Raw genomic sequence first — 17730 nt, forward strand, 5'->3', positions numbered from 1 at the left:
AATTGCATTAAAAAAAAAAAAAGAAATAACGATTTTATGAGAATATAAAACATAAAAAAGTGATAACTTAAACCCAACATTTGAGGGAAGTCCAGAATAATTATATTTTTCACAAATTAGCAACACATAAACATACACATAGCAAGAAAACGATCACAAATATATTTACAAAATATTTGGTCAGTCTTTCACAACATATCCCTCGTGGCTCGAAATCTCCGTTGGACTACGGACCTCTGAAGTTAACTAATTTTAAAATGTGATTTCAAACAATTGAATTAATGTACGTTTAAATTATTTTATAATATTAAATCATATACCTCATATAATATAATAACATTTAAAAGCATAATATTATAGTAAATATTTTCAAATAACTAATAGACTGAATCCATTAAAAAATTAATAAATTTGACCACGTACGTCATCAATAAAAGTGACATTTATTTTCTAAAAACTGTTAAGATGGCAAGTTAGAAGTTAAGTATCTGTCAATAGTGAAGGATTCTGTATCTTCTTGTTTGACTCCAAGAAATCACTCGCCTCAAGATATGTTTTATATGGTTAGCACAGTGCTACATAAGATTTTAACAATAAATAATACATGGTAATAAACAAAAACTCTCATAAAATCATCTCACAAACAATATCGTATCTCTGTTCTTATTTTTTATGTTAAAAATATTATTTTTCAATGTAGACGTAAACTGATTGACCCGTCTCACAAACATCCAAAAAACCTACTCATGGTATTATTAAAGTTATGTTTTTATGATGGTGTTATTATGTTAGTATACACAGTACTAGTATCATAATAATTAAGGGATGGTTGTATTATTATAACATTTAAGTCTAAGCACAGACATGATACTGCGGTGGTGATAAGAGTATCATTATATAGCAATAACACAGTAGCATTACACGAGAATAGTAGTTAGTAGTATTGCCAAAACCGTTGTGTTGTTGTGGCATAAACTTACCACAATAGGGTAGAGACAGGTCCGAATCATGTTAAAACAAAAACCTTTCACCCACATTGTCATGATTAAAAAAAAAAAAGAATAGTCAGCAGTTTTGCATTATCATACTAGAATGAACTTAGTGTTATAATCATTATATTCTAGGCAGCACCAGCTCATAACAACTAGGGATACCTGAATATTTGAAAAGTTCAGCACAAGGGCAAGGGCAGTTACAAGTCTCACGGTGGTCGTGATCTTGTGAATGCCATTTACAACCTTGGATGAAGCTAAGATCTCCAACAAACCACAAAATGAGATCTAGCCAAAATATGAGAATCCCATTTGCCAAAACGACATGAACAAGCAGTAGCCAGAAACTACACAAGCAAGTAGTCAGCCAAAAAAACTATAATTGACACCACCGTGCACCACTAACGTCTTACTTCACATTCATATCTCATCTCTTATGATGGAACCGCACCTTCACCAAGAACTGCAACTTGACCTACATCATAATGTTCAAGTCACCAAACCTTGTGCAAATGCACTTATGCATGAGTGCTAAAGATTGACTGCGCTGAAACATTCACCAAACTAAATTCATTATAGATGAATGAGTAGATATAGGCATTATTTAGCAGAATTCTACACAAAAACGAAAGAGACTGGTGGCCAGTTTCAGTACATGATTTCTGAAAAATATAAAGCCAAGAAATTTATTTTAGCGAGGTTTGAGAAACTTTATATTATAACCTTCTAACTCAACCCTCCACACAATTAGGTAACACACCTTTCATTAAATTAGACAAACCTACTAGGATACTACAAAGGTATAGTGTAGTTTTATGAGGGAAATATGTATACGTGGAAGGAAAAGATAATCTTGTTCCATGAATACAACCCTACATATATACTACACAAAATGAAAGCTAGCAACCTAATCTATCCGAAGATAATCACAAAATAAAGGATAAAAGTTTAAATATGAAAAACAGCTTATCCGAGTTGATCTTATCGGATCGTCAACAGTCCCCCTCAAGTTGGGTTGTATATGTTGATCATGCCCAACATGGATACCAATCTTTAAACGTAGGTCGGAATAGGGCTTTAGTTAGGATGTCTGCAACTTGTGTGTGGCTAGGGACATAACAGAGTTTCAAAGTTCCTTTCTCGAGATTCACTTATGAAATGACGACAACTTCAACATGCTTAATTCGATCATGATGAACTGGGTTCTTGGCAATACTTATCGCAACTTGATTGTCACACTTTAGTTCCACTACATGATGCCCCTCTAATTTCAGTTCTGCCAACAACATTTGTATTCATATACCTTCGCAAGTTCCATTGGCCAAGGACCGAAACTCATCTTTTGCACTGCTTTTTGCCACCACATATTGTTTCTTGCTTCGCTATGTTACAAGGTTACACCATACAAATGAGCAATACCCAAATGTGGATCGTCTGTTAGTGGAATCCAATCAGCATCACTGTATAACTGTATGTTTCTTAGGGCAGTCTTGTGGAAGCATAGTCCCTTCATATGTTCTTCTATTGGATTGTTCATGAACTGGCTTACAACACTTGCAACAAATCCAATGTCAGGCCTTGTGTGAGATAGATATTGATAGTTTGCCCACTAACCTCCGATATCTTCCTTTGTCCACTGTTAGACTTTCCTCATTCTTTCCAAATTTTATATTTGGATCCATAGGAGTATGCACAAAAGATGAGCAACCAAAAATACGCAAAGGAATGATGTGTGGTAAGTGTGATTTAGGGTAGATGCTGAGGAAAGATTGGATAGGTGTTTGGAACTTAAGGACTCTAGAAGGCATTCGATTTATGAGGCAAGTGGCTGTGAGGACAGCCTCACCCTAGAAATGATGAGAGACATTATGTATGAACAATAAAAAAACGAGCTACCTCGAGGAGATGACGATTTTTTTGTTTTGACCATTTTGTTGAGGTGTGTCAACGCAGGAGCTTTGATGAATTATTCCCCAAGTGGTTAGGTAATCCCCAAGGACTATGTTAAAAAAATCCTGAGCCCGATCAATTGGGGGGATTTGGATATCAGTTGAGAATTGTGTGTATCATAGCCGAGAATGTTTTAAAAATTGTAGGCGTCTCACTCTTGACTTTCATGATAAAAACCCAAGACGGACGAGTATGATCATCAACAAATAAGTAAGAACCATCGAGTACCTGTTATGTTTTTGACACGAGATCTCCAAAAATCGTTATGTATTATTGAAAAAGGCTTGGAGCCTTGGACGGTGTATATGTTTGTGAACTATGTACGAGCATGCCTTGACAATTGACAAACATCACAATGAGGGAAATGAAAGAGTTTTATTATTCAACAAAAATGGAAATATTTTCTTCAGATACAAAAAATTTGGATGACCTAGGAGATAGTGCCATAACAAGATATCACTATTCCTAGAGAACCGGAATGCAGAAATATGATGACCAGAGACATTGGAAGATAGGGACTTTGACGCCCAATGTTAGGTCCTGAAAAACACACGAATTAGTTGAAAATACTACAGAGCAATGCAAGTCTTTATTCAATGCACTAACAGACAACATATTACAATGAAATCGGGAACGAATAACACATTATGCAAGCATAAATCTGGATGTGTGTGAGCATAAATATGAGGATAACCAAATTGAACCCGAAACAAGCACTCTTGTGCTACAAGAACCATCTGTTACCCGAACTAATTGTGGAACCCTTGAGGGGTGTATGATGTGAACAGTTGCAATTGGCTGGACATATGGTCTGATGCACCAGAATCGACTATCCAATAACTTGATAAATCATTCTATGAGATAAGAACGAGTGGAATATCACCTGGAATTGCAGAGTTGCCCGTACCAACGATAGGATTGGAGGAAGGAGTAGCATGCTGAAAGAACGTCCAATTGTTCCTTGGTAAACGGTATTGATGCATAAGAAGACTGATAAGAGACAACAGTGTGTACGGCGTTCTCTTGCTAGTTTTCAATCCACTGGTTACCATGTATCTTCCAGCAACTATCGATATTATGGGTGGGTTTCTTGCAAAAATCGCACCAAAGACGTCCCGAAATCATTTTTCCTTTATTATTGTTTGAAGATTGTCTGTAGCGAATTCCTTGAGGGGCAGGACCATCAATAGGAGATAAAGTAATTTGTTTTTGAAGGACGAGAGCTATCAGATGATTCTTGGGACGAGCCATGCATCACCTTGCCTCGACTTTCCTCCTTACATACCTACGAGAAAGCCGTGCAAAGGCTAGGCAAAGACTTCGTGCTAAGAACTCTGCCCCGGACATCATCAAAATTAATTTGTAGGCCCATGAGGAACTTCAAGACCCGTTTGTTTTCGATAATGGATCTGTACAGCTTCTCGTCTTTGGAGCACTTTCAATCATGCATCTCAATCAAATCAATTTTTTGCCAGTTGCAAGTGAGGGCCGAGAGAAATACCCAGTCACGTTGGAATCATCTTGTCGAAGATCGTGTATGGCCGATTCAGTTGCAAAGAGCTCACCCGTATTGTCGCTGCAGCAATAGGATTCACGAGCAGCGTCCCAAATCTCTAAGGCAGAAATATAAAGAAGGCAGGGATCATTGAATTAATCAACTACGACATGACCCGGTTGTTTTCGGTCTTCCACATCTTGAATTTTGGATCCAGGGAATCGGGGCATGTCGCGGAACCCGTAGGAAAATCCTCCTTTCCTCGACGGCAGATGTACATTAACACGAACTGCGACGAAGGCAGAAAGTTTTTGCCATTAAGTTTATGGCATGTGATTGAAAGAGGAGATGTGTCGCCCAAAGACTGGTGTGGGCGCCAGAGAAGCGGAGTCAGAAGCGGAGGCCATGCCATAGTTTGTCATTGACCGGCCCCCTTCTTCTGATTCCATATAGTTTTATGAGGGAAATACATATACTTGGAACGAGAAGATAACCTTATTCCATGAACACTCAATAAATACAGCCTTACATATATACTACACAAATGAAAGCTAGCAACCTAATCTATTCGAATATTAAAATTACAAAATAAAGTAAAAAAGTTTAAATATGAAAACAGCTTATCCGAGTTGATCTTATCGGATCTTCAACATATAGCATTATATAGGCCAACTAAGTTTTGCTTCATGCACTAAGTGACAATGATAAATTCAAGTCCCGCTTGTTTTTTTGGGAAGAAAATTCTAGTTCCACTTTTCAAGTACAAGAACAATGACAAATCAGATTCCCATCATACCAAATGATTGCATTTGAAATTGTATTAAAAACTGATGGCATGACGAGATAATTATCTAATTTTCTGTTTAGATGCATTCCAATCTCATTACTAGTAAGATTGTGTCCTAATGTTCTCATAAACTAAGGTACGTGCAACTTCTTCACGGAGTAAAAATTAGCAAAGCAAAAAACCATAACTAAGATTCATACCAAGAAATGTGTTGCATGCACAACAATTATTGATGATTGTGAAACAGACAGCATATATCAGTATGTTAATAGCAACTATCTGCTGAATTAGTCCAAGGAAAGAATCAGGTCTTTAATAACTCGTACACTTTGTCTTACTCGATCATAGAACATTTCAACAGAAATTACACTCCACAGCAACGGTAAGCCATGTTCATGAATGTATATGCAATATGCCGCTTGTATGAGATATGATTAACTCAAAAAATTACTTACTTGAGCTGTGTTATAAACAATATACTCATTGTACATTAGCTCCGATGCCCTGACATTTGATGCTGTTGGTTTTCCACATGGTACAACTACATTATTCCTCCACTCCACATATTCAGATTGTAGAGGCACATTTTTGCCGAGGCCTTTTGTGGAGTGCTTCCCTTTAGGCGGCTTATCCATGTACTAAATTAAAGTTCCAAACAAACTAATTTGTTACACAGAAAGTGAAAGACGTGCACATACCTAAATGTGAAGGATGTCAAGAACTACAATCGAGCCAGTCTAGATCTCAAAATAAAAAAAATTCAAGAATAACCAAAGATAAGAGGTAAAACATAGGTTTCACGTCACCTGGGACTTTGTAAGCTCATAAACATCACCCAAGGCAACTTCACTGAGTAGCATCAATCCCACTGGATTCTTCCGGTCAGTATAACAATATTGAGCACTTTTACTAACCAGATCAGCAAAATAAATTCCCTTCCCAAACTGTATGGAAAAAATTAATGGTAAGTTTGATTCTTCACAAAGAAGTAATGAACACCTAAATGAAGTTATGACTGATGAGCAAAAAACAATACCATGTATCCAGTAGACGGGGCTTCAGGAGGAGCAATTCTTAATCCTTCTCGAAGGATACCAACAAAGTTGGTCAACCTCGAACCTGTAAGTAACAGAGTTATTTACCCAAAAGCTACATCTCAGAGATTTAATTCGAGTGTGCAATTCTGTTATCCAAGCAAATGGCAGGAGTATCACCGTGCCAGAGAAGCATCTTGTTCTTGAGTTTTGCTCTATAAGGAGCGTATTTGTCCAATTCCCCTTCCCTTTCCAGAGAAAACACTTCCTCCAATTTGAGAGCCCATTCCTGAGAACATCGCAATGTACATAATCAAAATTTGGGCACAAACACTTGCACACTAAGAACATTTCTTTAGCCCAAGCCATCATGCTGAATGCAACAAGGAAAAGTGAACTCAAGCATAAAAATGGAGGGCATGTGGAAAGGAAATTACTGTATGAGTGGGAGCATGTGTAGTATGGAGATACTTCTCAATCAGTCGAAAATCTTCACTATCCTGAGGAAGAGGGGAAATATTACAGTGCAACTTCCTGTACTTATCATCAATAGAATCATTGTTATCAGTATCGAAACCAACTACTCTGGATGCTATTTCAATATCCTGGAGAGCTTCCAGCATTTTCACCTAAAGAACAATATAATTTGATCATTCATCACACAGCAGACAGGTCAGTCACATAAGAATAATGGATTACAGTGAGAACTATGATTTCAAAAAAGGGAGAGAGAGAGCATATGCTGATGTCTTTTAATATCCATTGCCTTCTTCAACCACATCATAGTCACTGACCTCAGCTAGTAAGAATATTTCTAAGCCAAAATCTACTTCTTGCAAAAAAAAAAAAATCACGGAGAACAGAGAGAATGATTCAAGTCTCTGTTAGTTATCTCCTACAGATTCTTGTTTCAATGACTTGGTGATATGAACAGACCCTCAGAAAAATGCATGATCAAGTATAGAAGCTCCAACAAGCTTGCAAAATGTTGATTACCGAACCAAATCTGTCACATAAGACTTTACATAGATCTAATGAAAACATTAATAAACCATGGTACAGCAGCACTCACGACGAACACACTCCATACAACAAAAAATATTTCACAAAAAAACAAAGAGGTTAAAATATTATACTACGTATCTTGCCAATTTGAATGTTTCACAGCCCAATACCTTCACCCCTCCAAATCCAAATCAGGAAAAAAAAATACATATGCATGAGTGACAAGAAGACCCAGTAGTCAACAAATGCAAAGAGATATCATAATTTTAATAGACAAAAACTGGTAGTAGCAACGCCGCCCCTGTACCTTCATCTTAAAGTCATCCTCATCACAAATCACATGTGGATGAGTGGAAGGGATAACGGTGAAAAATCTGTTGCTTGCGTCAACAATCAAACTCTCTCTAACAGAAGGAGCATAAGCAGTATCATTTAATAAATTCTGTATCTGTGTCAATGCCTCGAAGCCTGCAATTAGGACAAAACATTAGATGTACATTGATCAATGCTCAGTATTGATTAACTAGAATATAAAATATAATTTTCTAACAATAACTTATCTAGATAGATATACCTCTTTGAATGTTACTTTTGCTTAGTTTTCCAAGCGGCATTTCAGATAGGTTGATCTCAAATTCCATCATCGCAGCCCTGCAAAAATTTGAACCTCCCTATCTGTGGTTCGAAAAGCATAATGTTTCATCAAGTAGTACAAATCAGTAACCTGTATGTCTCCACATTAAAAAGTATTTTCATCAATTCCACCAACTGAGGTGCAAGTTGGCTGTTTGCAAAGTCAAGCTGCTTCCTAGGTGAATTTTTAACACCATAATCCTGCAAAGCAGAAACTAGAACGATCAAACCGATAACATTTCACGATTTTAAGAACATGCTTTCATTCTCCAATAGGAAAAATTCAAAATCAGAGGAGAAAGATATTGGCGATACAATGTCCAACGGATAGAATCTTCCAGGTTGTTTGCGGAAATCTTTCTTTTGTTCCCATGCCTCCCAAGGGTTCCCAGTCTTCTCAAGAAATAAACGCTTGAATTCTTGAATTGCGTCAGATTTAGGCATCTGCTCTAACTTGTTTCCCCCTATTTTTTCATTTCCAACTCGACCCCATTTTCGGAAAACATGACAATCAGTGCCGCTATCATCTTGAATGATTTGAAGAATATAGTAGCTTCACATGACAGACAAAAAAATACAATTTCAGGATATCACTAGAAAATAAAGTATCTCACATATCACAGCAAGCATATTGAAATTTGAAGTTTATATTACCAAAAAAAAAAAGCATTGAGATGTTCAAGGCAGATCATCAAGATCACACACACACATGCACTCAAATGTTATGTTTGGTGGTGTCTGACCTTAGGAATACAATGTATAAAATGTAACATTATGCGAAAACATATCACAAAATATTATTCTCTGCGTGATTCACCCACAACATTTTAATTTTCCATCCTACTCCAAAAATATGAACCCACAATAAAATTCAGAACAGTTGAAGCACTTGATATGCCACAATTAAAATTCAGAACAGTATAAGCAATTGATATGCTGTCAAGTTGGCACCACATTCGCATAAAAAATCAATTTTTCAAGAAGTTAGAAATTCGGAAAGAAAGCCTTATTAAGATGACCATTAATTAAATTACTTCAAAAAGAATAAGAGCATTTACCTATTAACACCAGTTGACAAGTCAGACATGTTCAAAGTTGTGTTATAGATACTTTTCCCAACCTCCAGAATGTGCCCAGAATCTTGTAAACCAGAAGACTCGTGTACAGCACTTTGCCCTTTCACCTTGACTGTAGCCATGCTATGTGTCTTTTCAAAATATTCTACTTTGTACAAATCAAAAGGGAGTTTTTTCTGTCTTTTAATGCAATCAATCAAATAATCTTCCCTTAACACTGGTAGTTTCATTCTCCTGTTAGGAAGAAATCATTGAGTGAAGGACAGAAAAAAGGTCAGAGAGGTAGGGACCAATGGGTGGTATGATATTCTTTGCAGTTTCCCAGGATTACCTCGCCTTTCTTATTTCTGCACCAATTTCATCCAACACACCACTTACAACTAAGCAATTGGTTTCTGTGATATTAGAAGAACATCAATTTTGATTTACAAGGACTGAGAGACAAAAAACCCAACATTTCAATTGAAAAGAGTGGCTATAAACCTTTTCTTATCTTGGTATGAACCTGTCCACCTGCTTCTTCTATTTTGCTCTTCCACTCTTCCTGTGAAAGTACTTTGTCAGACAAAAAGTCTCCTTCAAATCCTTTATATAGCTCAAAGAACATTTATCAGCAAGATAATGAGGGAGGGGAAAAAGATGTCTTAAAAATACCATTGATTCATGCGGGATTCCAGCAAGAGCAACTTTCAAATCTCCAATCTTTTCAAACTTTGATGATGGGCTTAACCAATTGACGGCTTGACTGCCAGATGATCCACAGGGAGAAGATTGAAGGATAACTCGTTCTGTTTTTTTTGCTTTTTGTGACTTAAACCACTGAGGATATCAATTGAGTAGTGATGTTAACTTTTAGGTCAACGATTCAAAGAATGAAACACATTATGGTGTCACAAAAGGACAAAAGAAAATATAAGAAAAACTACACGGTGCTAATCAACTAACATACCTTCAAGAGAAAGTTGTTACTTGTTTCTTCGGGGATTTTCCACTTCCCCTTGACACGCTGAGGTTTAGCGGTGGAATACGAACACTTACTCCACTCTGATAAATATCCACAGCATCTGTACATACCTGAGGAATAACGAAGCCATCCCGAGCAAAGAGGGCATTTTGAAAGTGCTCCAAAAAGCATTCCATCAGCACTAAAAGGACCAAAAAAGGAGAAACAATAAGAGGGGGTCCAACATTAGAGAAACCATCGACACGATAAAAACTGAATGGCACAATAATTATCAGGTTAATAGATGAAATTAGAACCAATCAGGACATGTACGAAACGGAAATAAGCGAGATAAAAAATAGTAATAAATCAATCCAAATATATAACATTTGGGGGCCGGGGTGGGTGGGAAGGGATTTTTTAGGATTTTCTAAAGTAAGCATTTCAAATTATTTCACTAGGTCAAAGAGTTTTGCAGTCAAATTGATCAAAAGAGAATAAAATTTACCAACGTTCTCGCAAATCAAGCTCTGATCCCTTCAAATCCTGATCATTGACTTCAAGCATCTCTCTCAACTCTGAAGAAGTCACATGCTTTTTGAGATCATCTTTAAGCGCCCACAGAGCCTTAGTCTGATCCTCAAGTTGGCTTTCCAGGACAGATTCTTTTGAGGGTTCACCTTCAACATTTTTCACATTATTTTCAGAAGGCAACTTGATTGAAGAACTGTTACCTCCATCTTTAGAATTTTTCGGTTTCTGATCGCTTTCAAATGCTCTTTTCCTCTTGTTACCACTTTTGGATGTTGAATCCTGCAACAGATTTTTATCCTCTTTAACGTCTACTTTTGTGCCTGAAACAAAAATCATGGGTCATCATGACAGTATCCAAAGAAATCCCCGAGAAATCTAATGATTTATCCTGAAAATTTGAAAGTTGGACCTTCTAAAGCAGAGGTATTATTTGTAACAAGAGAAGTAACTGTCGCACGATCAGTGGCTGAAAGACTTTCCCATCCAGAAAATTTTTCTACCTGGGAAGTCGATGACATTTCCATGTAACACTTTGCATGGTGCCATGCCAAGGCTCTAGCACTTTCACCTTCAGGTTTAGTTGATATACGAACCTAAATAAAGAGAAAGGGGGGGGGGGGGGGGAGCAGATCTTTAACAAGGCTTCCACAGAAGAAACAATGGTAACGACAGTTCGAGAAGAACCCCTCTTCAGTTCAATTGGAAATTGGGGAAATCGAAATAGCATCAGGTAAAGACTTTACAGTGAGACATCAGAGCATGCAACGCCATGATTGTCATAATTGCTTACAAAACAACACCTGATTAGACATGAAAATAATGAATTATATCCGAATAGCTATATATCTGTAACTAGTGTAGTAAATAGTGATGAACAGAGATGCCATGATTAGGTTCTTGACAATTGATTTTGACAACCACCCTTAAAAAAGTTTGTGCTACAGATGTAACTAAATGAAAAGCCACTCGACATCCCCAACTCGTCTGTTTCATTAAGAAATTGAGTGCCATCATATGGTCCAGCCGGACTCGGAGTAACAGGTTTTAAAACTATCTTACCTTATAATTAGGAAGAAGGCAAGTAAAAAGGATGATGAGGACATGCACATATAAAAGATTGGCTAAATAAAACATCAATCTCGTTATTGTTTAACAGGGAAAGTCGCAAAATACTTAACCTCTCCCTTTGTAATCTTTTGATTGCAGTATCGACAAGTAGCACGGGATGTTGGTGAAACTTCTATGCCACATTGGAGGGGAGGAGAAGCAACTGAATCTGTCTGACCGACACCATCTACGTATTTCCTAATTGTCTGTTGATCTTCCCATCGAAGCAATTCTAAGCCTTCAACATCATCAACCCTGATGAGAATATAAGAAATGTAAAAGAATTAGGAAACTGAATATTTAACATTAGTCCATCAAAGGTCGAATAAAATCCTGCATCTGATAGCACTTACGATTTTATCTGTTTTTTCTTCTTCATGATGCAATGAGCATGGTTCCACATCTGGCTCCAAAAACAAACACAAGTGAGGTGGCATCAAACAAGCTAGTTGCTTAATTAAGAGCCATTTGAATATCAATTGAAGGAGTTAAAGAAACGTGATGGTTGGTTCCAAAAACCCAAGATATCAAAAATATCTCGTGTTACACAAGTTCCACACAGGAAACACAGAACCTAGAAACCCCAGAGGGCAAACAATTGTTTAAATTATGCAAATGACAAGAATGCACCACAGAAATGACTCGATGGTACAAATGTCAGGTACTAAAGGAGAAACGAACCAGGAAACAAAAAAATGACATCACTGTACTTAGAAAGCCAATAGATATATGAACAAAAAATACTAAAAGTGAGTTCATTTTTAAAAATTTATGATGAAAAGAAACAACAAGAAGATATGAGCGAAGGAAGAAAAAGAAAATTACAGGCATGAAGCCATCAAATTGGGATGCTTGAACCATCTTTCCGAGCCTGAGATTCTCCTTCTCAATGTGATTCTTGCAAGTCTTGCACGACGATCTTGATGACTTTGCATACTCCACTTTCCACGGCTTTGGAGGGTTCGCCATTTCCCCCACTTTCCTAACTTTTTTCCCCTTTTCTGCCATCCTTTTGCGCTCGGTGTAGATACAGAATAACGTGACTACAAGATTCTCCACACCGACCGTGAAAGAAATGATAAAATAGAAAACTTGTTACCGCAGTGGGATCTAGGGAGTCACTTTGAGCTTAGGCCCACTAACATACATTGTACTAACAATCGAAATCCAAAAACTTTGAAACATATTGATACCATCGGATCTGGCCTTATAAATTGCAAAAAAAAATTGAAGTTGGTTAATATCTCAAGCTGTACATATTAAATGGAAAAATTAATGATTTCTTTAATGTGTTTTCCATATCTAATTATTATATTGATTATACAATTGATCGGATTCCAAATTTCCTTCCTCTCTTGCAAATTAAAACAGTAGCCAACAATAGCATATCTTGCCCACCATTTTATTGACAAAAACTTGTGTGAGACGATCTAACGGATCGTATTTTGTGAGACGAATCTCTTATTTGGGTCATCCATGAAAAAATATTACTTTTTATGCTAAAAGTATTACTTTTTATTGTGAATATCGGTAGGTTTGACCCGTCTCATAGATAAAGATTCGTGAGATTGTCCCATAAAAGACCTACTCTATTTTATTTTATATACAAAATGAATAATATTTATTTATCTTTGATTTTTTTTTTTGACAATATATATGATCGTATTTGAAAAAGTTGGGTGGCAGCAGTTTTATCTGAGAGTCCTATTAAGTCGATGTCAACTACACGAAAGAAAACAATAACGACTTTCGCACAACTTAAAATGGCACGACTCCCGAGGCGCATGACGCAGCCGTTGATTTAGTTTTTGCATTTGCTTTCCATAGAGGGAAAGAGATGGTTTTCTTCTCCAGAAATAGTTCTTCAATTTGATTTCGCAATGATTGAGTTTTTTCCTTTTCTCAATTCTATGCGTACATAAACCTGAATTTTCCATGATACATTTTCCCGCAATGATCTGCTTGGTACAAACAATTATTCAGTTGTCACTAATAATGCCTCTATTTACCCTAATTGATAGCTACACTAAAACGTCTTTGAATTCAAATTCGCATTAAGAAACAGAAGAAATAGAAATACACGGGCATCAAATATAATTCAAAATATTATTGTCCGATCCTTCTTTTTCATCTATTTCTCGCAAAAATTGTGAAGGGGGAAAAAACTTGCAAACATGTTTCAAACTGAAGATGGAAACATCAAGAAAGCTCTATTTTTTTTATTAAAAAAATGTAAATTATGCTTTAGTCTGTTTGATAAATCATCCTGGGTCAGATCTTCAACCACAAGAAGGATTAGATTTAATCAGCATCACTGGATACTCATATTTCCAGCGGCACGTTAATGGCGTAGCAGTGACATAAGTTTAGACATATATCATTCTAAAACTAACCAACCTAGACTAAGATTTGCTCGACTTGTGGCACATGCATGAAGAGGTACTGCACAAGAATCAAGAACGGATCTTAGCAACTGATGCTCGATTAAATATTTACCATTAAAAATCTCATATTTGGTTGTTCTTCAGTTACCTCAAAGGATTTTCCTGATCTCTCAAAGTCGAGCATGCTGAGAGCTACTTCACAGCTCTGTGAGACAATAGGTTCAGTGTCCTTGGCAAATTCCTCAAGCAAGGTTATGCATTCTTCATCTATTTATTGCAGCATACAAGGGTCAAATGACAAATATATAAATATGAAATGTATATCACATATCATGTAAAACAGGTAAAGGTGAAAAAGGCTGTTTGCAATCGAAAGTATCCGGAAAAACAGCCGGCATAATGAGACCATGCATATTATATAAGCTCTAATCACGTGAAAATATAAAGGATGGATGAGGTTGGGTTCTCCCATATAGCCTTGAAATCTATGCAAGACAATACTCAAACAATTTTATTTCGCATATCTCGATCAGGATGTTCTTCTCTGCAGAACAGGCTACTGGGTCTTTGTTATGTCATGCACATCGTTAATTTTTTTAGACACGCTCGTGTAATTCTTACTCTATTTAAAAATTCACATCACAAGCTCATTAAATATAAGCAATTCAAATGTGATTCCCGTCCAGGAACAGAAATATATGGCGGGGTCAAACCTGCAATAGAACCAAGAGCTTCAGCTGCTTCATGTCTGACCATCGGATGCTCATGTACGTCTCTGAGGACTTGGGATAGTGCATCTGAAGCTTTTTTGTTCTGCAGTTGCCCTAATACATAGGCAACCTGTGGATTAATAAAAACAAGGAGGTTAACGAATAGAAACAATGAACAGTCTATATCGTTAAGGTTAATAGGTTAAGGGTGAAATAGTGTTGGCTCATGACAATTTAGAGGAAAGCCACCAATTTAGAGAAAAATCCCAGTTTATATGGTTGCATAACAAAGTTACATATACAAACTATAAATTTAACATTAGTGCTAAGTAATTGTCATACAAATAGGTGAACAGTGTTGAATGGATAAAGATAATAGCTGACAACTACAATCCTATTGAATATATTAAGCAAGAAGACAACCACAGACCTCATGTCGTAGAAGAGCACTTTTTGCACCAAGGGATTCTATAATGGCAGATATAGCATCATCATCACCAAGATTCCGTAGGGCAAAAAGAGCAGCATATCGCTCGTACATGCACTTATTTTCATTCAATAGAATTTCTCTGAGAAGTAGAAAGGGAAAAGTAAAAGCAACTGGTAGAATCAGGATACATATATTCATCTACCTATATATCTAGAATGGCTACCTAAGTTCTTTTACAGAAGAACATGAAGCAGGGGCAGCCGGATCAACCGACAAGAAAGGAGATGATTCTCCAGCCACAGAATTCGTCATCTCCTCTATTCGACTCAGTGCTAGTTCACATGTTTCTCGAACTTCCTGAGCAGGATCTAAAGTCAAACTATTCTTCAAAAGGGGAATAACACTCTCCGAACCGATAGCACCAAGAGCTTCCGCAGCCTGTGGATGCATAAGTTCACAAGATTATCTAAAACCAAGGGAACATTTTCAAATGACTGAACTAAGTGAAGAAAATATTCAAAAGCAAGTTACCTCATGGCGAACAATGGGATGCAATGAAAGATCATTTAGAACTACTTCTAAAGCAGGAATGGAATGAATATCTTGCATCTGACCCAAAGCAAATGCAGCCTCATGGGCAAGCAGATTTGAAGCATCCCTAGTTGCTGAAGTAGAAAAGGCCACAACTTTAGGACCCTAATTTATAGGATAATAATAATAAACACAATTTCACAACAAAAAATGAAGTTGTTTCAACAATACAAAATCAGAATTCATTCCTACTTTCAAACTTAAGAGGACTACTTAAAAAGAGTAATTAAAATTTCTGCAGCATCTTTCTTGTTTGGGTTGGTTTCAATCAAGCATGTAAAGACTTTATTATCATTCTTGATGAAGCTTTCCAATTTCTATATTTTGCATTTACAGCTTTTTGGCATAATTCAAATTAATCTAAAAATGGACAGATATGTAACATGGAAGTTCAACCGCAAAAGAAAGGTGAAACATTTAAAAAACGAGTAATTTAACCGAACAGAGCCCCGTACACAAATTGTAAACATAGACGGCAGCCAATAGCATTGAACAGCCCGAAGCCAATTGACTACAATTACAATGTCCAACCCGAATTAAATGGAATTGAAATTCTTTTACAGCTCATTGCCTGTAACATACCTTGTATTAGGGCATTGCGAACGTCAGAGCCACGGAGGTTTCGGAGAGAAAATAAAGCTCTAAATCTCTCGGATATTGGCTGGTTCTGGTCCAATAAGTGCTTGCACAAAAAACTCTCGGTTTCGGCAGACACTCGGAATGAACGATCGGAATCGGGACACGCTTCCATCGGAAACAACGTATGCAATCGAAGAAGGCCTCTTATATCGCAGTTCCGACCACCGCCAAACTTCCGGGAATCTAGGGTTTAGAGAGGCCGATGATTAATAAGATAAATTATAAGGGATTAGAAGTCTGTGCCTAAGTAGAGAATTTCAATTTAGTCCTTGTTTTTTTATAATTTATTTTTATTGAATGACATTCATCATAATTATGTAATTAAATAACTAAATTTTTTTTATGATGAGAAATATGTGACCACTAAATTTCGATGCACGATGTATAAATATTCGGGCTAACACGATAGTTTATATATTATTGTTTCATTTTATATTTATATAATATGATTAAATATATGTATTTATCATTATGATGGATTTTTTAATTATTAAAGCTGCCATTAAATTTTCTCAAATCCCTAATTGCAAATTTTAAACTCTCATGATATACAAGTTTTTAATCATATAATAATTATATAAATCTATAATGATATCCTTCATTTAATTACATGATTTTGACGAAAAAATAACTAAAGAAATTTGTCTTTAACAATACGTTTAATTCACTAAAATGAAAAAAAAATGGAATTGAAACTGGATTTGGAAATCCATTTTGAATTTAGCAAAAAATTAAAATATAATTTGAAATTTGATTTAACAATTAAACATTATTTTATATATATATATTAACAAATTTGTATTTTAAAATTTTAAAATTATTTGTTTGTGGATAATATTTATATAAATACTCATGTATAAATTATCAATAACAAAATTATTTTTGAACATAAGAAAGTTATTTTTCATTGACTATTTTTATTAAATATAAAATATAAAATTATCAAGATGAACAAACAATAAATTTATCATATATGTATAATAAGTGTATATGAATTGATAGTATAGATGTTTGGATAAATGATACTTTATTAGTAAAAATAATTTTATTTTAATTTGTAATTCAAATCAAAAGATGTCGCATGACTAAAAATGTAATATCTAAGTGTAAGCAAAATTCTGGTTAAACCGAATTAATCATCAGAACTGAATTAATTCATAAATTTGTTTTGGTTATTTCAAATTTTTTTAAAAAAAATTGTTAATTAATTCAGTTTTGGTTATCGTTAAAAAAATATGGTTAGACGAATTAACCGATTGAGAAATTTGTTTTTTGGTCATTTATAACTGTTTATTTACAATTTGGTCATCTATTGTGTCATATTTCAGTTTTTTTTACAATTTTAGCATGTTTTCGACATAGTGTTGATGTAATGTCGATGTGTGTAGTGTCACATTAACAATCTCAATAAAAAAATCAA

The 17730-nt window shown here is 35.7% G+C and overlaps 2 protein-coding genes and 1 long non-coding RNA gene across 3 annotated transcripts; 1 reads left to right on the forward strand and 2 right to left on the reverse strand.

Moving 5' to 3' along the window:
- Positions 1 to 1135: 1135 nt before the first annotated feature.
- LOC140959515 (poly [ADP-ribose] polymerase 1) lies at positions 1136 to 12666 on the reverse strand. The gene is made up of 20 exons (XM_073417389.1): positions 12382 to 12666; positions 11910 to 11959; positions 11628 to 11811; positions 10859 to 11042; positions 10424 to 10769; positions 9922 to 10117; positions 9627 to 9791; positions 9456 to 9516; positions 9304 to 9367; positions 8955 to 9206; positions 8212 to 8449; positions 7988 to 8097; positions 7838 to 7914; positions 7571 to 7731; positions 6696 to 6887; positions 6439 to 6547; positions 6261 to 6343; positions 6031 to 6168; positions 5680 to 5862; positions 1136 to 1467 (listed from the first exon to the last, which is right to left on the reverse strand). The coding sequence occupies exons 1-20, from the start codon at positions 12562 to 12564 to the stop codon at positions 1420 to 1422; spliced, it is 3024 nt and encodes a 1007-aa protein (XP_073273490.1). The 5' UTR covers positions 12565 to 12666; the 3' UTR covers positions 1136 to 1419.
- Positions 5054 to 12278, forward strand: LOC140959517 (uncharacterized). The gene is made up of 2 exons (XR_012172003.1): positions 5054 to 5183; positions 12144 to 12278. It is a non-coding gene; the product is annotated as an uncharacterized lncRNA (long non-coding RNA).
- Positions 12667 to 13624: 958 nt separating the features above from the next.
- On the reverse strand, positions 13625 to 16545 carry LOC140959516 (deoxyhypusine hydroxylase-B). Its single transcript, XM_073417390.1, has 7 exons — positions 16254 to 16545; positions 15612 to 15745; positions 15304 to 15518; positions 15081 to 15219; positions 14654 to 14780; positions 14089 to 14207; positions 13625 to 13998 (listed from the first exon to the last, which is right to left on the reverse strand). The coding sequence occupies exons 1-7, from the start codon at positions 16420 to 16422 to the stop codon at positions 13954 to 13956; spliced, it is 948 nt and encodes a 315-aa protein (XP_073273491.1). The 5' UTR covers positions 16423 to 16545; the 3' UTR covers positions 13625 to 13953.
- Between the last annotated feature and the right edge of the window lie 1185 nt (positions 16546 to 17730).

The sequence above is a fragment of the Primulina huaijiensis genome, chromosome 15 (genome assembly GCF_012295235.1).
Source record: "Primulina huaijiensis isolate GDHJ02 chromosome 15, ASM1229523v2, whole genome shotgun sequence".
NCBI lineage: Eukaryota > Viridiplantae > Streptophyta > Magnoliopsida > Lamiales > Gesneriaceae > Primulina > Primulina huaijiensis.